The 6552-nt window shown below is 42.8% G+C and overlaps 1 protein-coding gene across 3 annotated transcripts in view; it reads right to left on the minus strand.

Annotated features, from left to right (window-relative positions):
• Positions 1-6552, minus strand: part of Atg2b (autophagy related 2B) — a 98478-nt gene that overhangs the window by 9097 nt on the left and 82829 nt on the right. For all 3 annotated transcript variants that reach the window (XM_023719612.1, XM_023719611.1, XM_004635179.2), the window contains 2 exons: positions 1998-2076; positions 1071-1278 (listed from right to left, as the gene is read on the minus strand). In XM_023719612.1, the coding sequence (XP_023575380.1) occupies positions 1071-1278; positions 1998-2076 (287 nt within the window). The remainder of the gene's footprint in view (positions 1-1070; positions 1279-1997; positions 2077-6552) is intronic.

Below are 6552 nucleotides of genomic sequence, written 5' to 3' on the forward strand. Positions count from 1 at the left end.
GCTCGTACCACCCCCGGGCCTATCCCGTGCCCACCAGTGGGACAGCCATGCACAGACGCAGTTGTTTCGTGCTACCTAGCAAGTCATAAAATTATGGCTACTTTGTAAATGTTTTTACAAAACACATTTCTCACAGAAATATAGTGATCACTGTGAACAAATAAGATGTGATTCTTTTAGAGTGAAAGGTTTAGAACCACCAAAAATTAGCCTGAGGGCTTTCCCATTCTCACAGTCTATTGTCTTTCTACGTCTACTGTCATCACTATAGGAGATGCGTAAAACATGCCAACACTTTCAAACGATTACACCACCACTTCCCACCATTCCCTCAGAAGCTGGAGAGAAAGGCAGAAAAGCTCCCTCCCAGAAAAGGGAGCTCTGGATGCTAACAGGGAAGGGATACAAAAACCAGGGAAGATGGCTAACTGTCCAATGCACCAAAGGGTATTTGTTCTGTCTCCCTTTTCCACCAGTGCCAAGACCCCAGGCCTACCAGCAAGGGCTGGGAAAGGAAAAACACAGGGAGAATGACCAGGTCTGGAAAACAGGGAAAGCTCCAGGCAGCAGGGCAATATCACAGCAGACAGCAGCAGCTAGGACATCCAGGCTTCCAACAGCGCTCACATGGCCAAGAAGGAAAGATCAGGAAGGATACAGTGGGGACAAGGAAGGCAGGGAGTAAAACCCGGGAAGGAAACTCCTATTTGGGGAAGGGCTGAACGCCAAAGCTGAGGTGTGCAAACAAGCAAAGGATGACATTACATTTGAGGTGGAATGAACACCAGCATGGTGATGTGGGAAGAGTGCACCAGAGCAAGAGGAGAAAGGAAGATCCAGGAAGAAAAGAGAATTCCTGCTGCATATTCAATGGACAGAGGGAGCCTGAGCTGGGCTCCCATCTATAAGTGAAGGCTACCAGTTTGGTGGGGACCACACGCAGTCATCTAGTTAACCATGTGGCAAAGTCAAAAGCTGATACGACCTCACAACTACCAGTACACTTACTCATCATGGAGTGATCCTCAAAATTCCAAATAACTTCATCTACTCAAAATTGAATTATTTACCTAAAAAACACAGGCTGATCACTGAAGGATGCTTCCTCAGCTGAGAACTCCTTTTCTTCCACGCCATTAGCCACCTCTGCTGCACTGGCACTGTCATTTTGGGGAGGCTGCTTTGGCCCAGGGAAAGAAAGAACTAGATTTGGCTCTTTTGAGGTGCTCAGGTGCCTTGGCAAGCTGCAGGTGACGTCAGATCCAGGAGACTTTTTCACTGAAATAGAACATGCACATTTGAAAACTCAGTCATATTTCTTTTTCTTTTTTTTTTTTTTGGGGGGGGGGGGGGTTTTTTTTGGCGGAACCGGGGATTGAACTCAGATCCTTCTGTTTGTCAGTCAAGCGCTTATCCTACTGAGCCATCTCCCCGGCCCCCAGTCATATTTCTTTAGAACAGCAGTTTAAATCATCGATTTAACTTGTCTTGCTACATCTCAGTAAATAAAAAGTTTATAAGTTTTACATAAAATTATGTTTGTATTTGCATTAATTACTAAACACAAAAGATACACATACCTGGGAATAAAGACATAAATAAGAACTCACAGCAACCAAAGTCAGTGTAAGTACAGACAGTCCCCACTTAATGATGGTGCAACACCAGCTTCACAATCGTGTTGAAGGACTGTGTGCAGTCGTAGAAACCACACACCAAATGCTGACCCTCGAGCATTTCCCAGGCTATCAGAACGCAGCCAATCTTTCTTCTCAGGCTAGGCAACTGCAGCTGCAGTTCCATCAAGCCTGAGCTCAGCAGAGGTGTAAGACCAGTGCCCTACGGTGGCTGAGCTGCATGCTTGGCAGATTAAATGTCGTGAGCCCATTGTGACTTAAAGCAGTTCAACTTAAAGTGGGCCTCTCAGAACTGAAGCCCAGCTTAAGCGAAGGCATCTATATTTGTTACGGAATTTTAAAACTGCTTGTGTGAAATACCTTCTGGATCTGGAGTCAATAGCAGTTCTACTTCTGTAGAAAGACTTGTGAAGAAATCCTTCAGGAAAAACAAGGCATCCTAGAATGAAGAGATGCCATTATAACTAAAGAGGCGAAAGGACATTCAGTGTATTTCTAGAACTAGGAAACAAGATTTTGTTTTGTTTTTGTTTTTTTTGGGTGGAACCAGGGATTCAACTCAGGCCTTTGCACTTGCCAGACAAGCACTTATTGCTTATTCTACTGAGCTATCTCCCCGGCACCAGAAACAAGTATCTTAAAGTCTTACATTTTCCTCATTATTCAAATATAGCTATAATTTAGTGACTTCTTACGTGTCGAACATTATTCCTATTCTTTTCCTATCTTTCTCTGTCTCTATCTCCCCCCCACACCTCATACCCCAAAACAGTTATTAATTGTCATAAGTCAGTGAAAAAGTTCACATATAGAGGTAAATATGGAAAAATAGAGAAATTATAAATTATAAATCTAGGTATGATTTCTAAATCAAAGTACCTTTTAATTTTCTTAGAAACAGGGCATCTTCATTCTTGGCCTTAGTTCTCTCTCCTGATTGGTAGTGCTAAGGTTACTCACAAGAACAGCAGCTCACCAGTACTGTACACGTTAAGGTGCCATGGAAGCTCTTAATGATTTATTTTTGCTTTATCAAAATGTTATAACTGCTTTACTTTCTTCATTGGACATGATACTTAAAATAAAAAATCATCCATTCAGGTTCAGTTTCTTCTGAAATTACATAATTACAAACAAAAATGTCTGGCCATCTGATAATGCAGCTACAGCTGCCCATTATTGGCAGCTTTGTTTTGCCTTCTTCACTCAAACTGGCAAATATATCTTGGAGGATTTAAATATTAGATAGCTAAGCCCATCTCCCTCGTTTTCTCTTCCATATAAAAAGGCCCTAAATTAATATAAAACATTAACAGTATTCACGTGAAGGTGAACTACAGGTTCACAATACTTGGCAGAACACCCAAAAAGTCTGCCCATCCTCCAGAATCTGGTCCCCTGCAATCCCATGTATCATAAATACAAACAGATGATGGAGGTGAGAAGAAACCTCCAGGTAACAAGGCATTTGGGGGATAGAGCATTTGGAGGGGGTTCTGAAGCAGATGGTGGGTGTGTGGATTGTTACGCTATGTGCTCGTACACTCCTGTGCAGATTTACACACACTTATTACATTTATGTGTGCTATACCAAGCATTACGTTTGAAAAGTGTATATAATGCTATTCTTTGGCCACTAGATGGTGATATTTTAATGCAATAAATATTTAAACTCCAAGAATGCCTTTCAGATAACAGAAAATTTCAGTTATCCATTTGTTCTTTAAGAAGGAAAACTAAAGAGACAGTCCACAAAAGTACATAGGGTTACAAACAGTAGCTTTTTAAATATTCTCATATGTTTATTTCAGTATTTGTGCTAAACATTTAAGTAAGACAACTCAATTTTAAAGCTAGCAAGAAATAGACACCTCACAAAGGCAGCTGGACAAATGGCTGACAAACGCTTGACTTGATGCTGCACATCACAGTCCAACAAGAAAGCAATCAAAACCACAGTGAGCACTAAAGAAGCAGCTAAAGTGGAAAAGGCCCACCGCACCTGGCAGGACCAGGCCCGCTTCCCCAAGGCAGTGTAAACACAGGATGGAGGCGCAGCCATGGGGAGGTGCTGGTCTGCTCTTACTAGAGAAATAGAAACATGCCCACAAAATGCACACAAATTCCTAAGCGTTTCATCTATAAGAGCCAACAAATAAAAAATAAAAATAAGCCAAACATAAAGCAGCAGGGAAGCAGAAAAAGAACCAGGGCGCATCTGCAGGGACCTGCAGGTGTCTACAAAGCAGCAAGTGAGCAGCTGGCTGACGCGCCCACAGACCAGTCTCACAGCCACACACCGAGTGCAGGAGCCAAGCTCGATGTTGACTCTACACAAGAGGAAAACACTACCCTACGATGATCCAAAGATGAGTGGGTGCTCCAGGGTGAGAAGAGTGACATGAGGAATGGTCAGGAAGGCTTCGGGAAGGCACGAGGACAAGGCAACTGGAGAAATGTTCTGCATTTCAGCTGGTATGGAGCTGCTCAAGGTACAAATCTGTGGAAGTGCCACTATGTGCTTAAATCTGTACCTTACAAAACTTATACTTCAAAACAGTTTTTATAAACTTTAAAAACTTTTGTTTGGTGTTAATATTAAACTGTATCTGTCAAATATTTATGTCTAGTGTTAAGGTGCTATGACAAAAACCTATCAACAGGGGGCCGGGAAGATGGCTCAGTAGAATAAGCACTTCACTGGCAAACGCAAGGGCCTGAGTTCAATCCCTGGTTCCGCCAAAAAAAAAAAAGAAAGAAAGAAAAAAAGAAAAGAAAAAGCAATGAAAATGTCCTGAGCAGGGCTGCATCAAGGAACACGAGCAGCCAGCACCGCTGCCCAGCACCTGCGGCTCCAGCAAACGCTTACCTGCAGGCCCAGCCCCTGCCTGGCACCCTGGTGTCTTCTGGTCTTTCCTCGCTGAGCCCCGAAGCACCTGGCCCAGGCATCATTGCTTCTGCGAAGCCTTCCTGAGCATCCCTCGCACCCGAGTCTCTGGGTCAGGTGTGGCACCCTACACCTATCTTATCACTTGTGCCCCACTGTGTATTCTAAACAGCTGCTGTATGCCAATCCTTCCTCTTATAAAGGGATTTCTGAGGTGAGAAATGTATTCATCTTTGTATCCCTAGCATCCTAGTTCACAACTGGGATAAGGCAGGCACTCAGGAAGCAGTCTGAATTAATTAACACGCCTCCCCTAAGCAGATTCCTAAGCAGTTCACTACCAAAATGAACATGAAGCTGGAACGCCCAGCTCCACGCACTCTCTGGCTAGGTCTCAACCCACCTGTGGTATTTGCTGCCTACTCTGTGAGGATAATTTGCACATCAGAAGAATTGCACTTAACTTACACAGCAGTGCAGCTTTTTAAAAAATATGAGAGGGGTCTGGGCATATAGCTCAGAGACACAATGCCTGCCTGACAAGTGAGAGGTCTTAGAGTTTGATTCCCGGTACCAGAAAAGAAAAGAAAAAGAAGAAGAAAAACCACAAGCAGGCAGGAACCACAGCTCACACCTATAACATCAGCTACTCAGGAGGCTGAGGCAGGAGCTAAAAAGTTCAAGGCAGCCTAGAACTTAGCAAGATGACCTCATTTTAAAAAATGAAGAAAGGGGCTGCAGTTAAAAAATCAGTGGTACACTGATTGCCTTCTATGTTCAAGGCCCTTGGTTCAGTTACCAATCGTTTAACCAATAACAATCAAGAAAACAACGTTACTTTCTTACTTAATGAAGGTTAAGCTCAATAAGAACAGAATATGCTTACTAAGAAAAGGATTAAAGCAGTTCCATTCATCACTGATTTGCTCTCACAAGACAAAAAGGAAGAGAAAAGCTTAGCTTTCTACTCTCAGTGAAGGCTTAATATCTCAAGATAAGGTCTGTCAGTCTCCGAAGGTGCAAACTACAAGGAGCTCTTCACTGAGCAAGACATACATCTGCATCACCTTATGTCTTGGGGAAGTACTTCCATTTTTGCTCAATGTGATCATAAAATTTTGTTTGCTTGTCTTTTCTAAGATTAATATTCCCCATTTAGGGCCAGCCAAATAGCTCAGTGGATTAAAGTGCTTGCAAGCAGGCACAGGGGCCGGGGGTTCTATCGCTGGGCCCGCTGTGCTGGCCCCCGCCCCTGGGGTGCACTGAGACGGTGTGGCGGTGCAAGCCTGTAACCTCAGCTCCTAGGAGGCTGTAAACAGGCGGATCGGACAAAAAAAAGTGGATCACTACAGATCCAGTCCAGTAGTGAAAGCCTGAATATCCTGTAGACCCTTCCCTAAAATATTTTTTTTTTAAAAATCCCCATTTAAAGTCATTAAGCTTTATAGTTCTAAAGAAAAAATTATGCTCAGTATTAAAAAAATTAAAACAATATTGAGCTTGCTGAGTTTGGTAAAGTTGTGCAATAAAGATCAATAATACTCAAAGTCTGGTTCATGCCAATGATTTCCACAGAAGGATTTTCCTATAAATATTTCATTATATTTCTACTATGCTGATACATGAATCAATTGAGCTAAAATGTGGATACATCAATATATTCTTCTCATGAGAAAACACAGATCTAAAGTCTGACCCAGCTCAGAGGTAGCAAGCATTAGTGTAAAGTCAGCAATGGCCCTGTACTCACGGGACATTTTCTGTGATGGTGCCATATAAATGTTTATGTTCATGCCTAAAATACTTGCCATTTGCCTGCAATGGATTGTTCAAGTTTTATTAAGTAACTAATGAACAACAGCTAATCAACATTATGCACATGAATAATGCCAGCCCACAAATACCTCCAAATCTGAGCTCAGGTCAAAGTAAGGTTATCGGGCTGGTGAGATGGCTCAGTGGTCTAAAGCACCTACTTGGAACAAGCTTAGCTAAAGCAGAGGGACCACGGTTCAATCCCCCAGCACC

Source organism: Octodon degus, unplaced genomic scaffold (assembly GCF_000260255.1).
Source record: "Octodon degus isolate 3935 unplaced genomic scaffold, OctDeg1.0 scaffold00070, whole genome shotgun sequence".
In the NCBI taxonomy this organism is placed as follows: Eukaryota; Metazoa; Chordata; class Mammalia; order Rodentia; family Octodontidae; genus Octodon; species Octodon degus.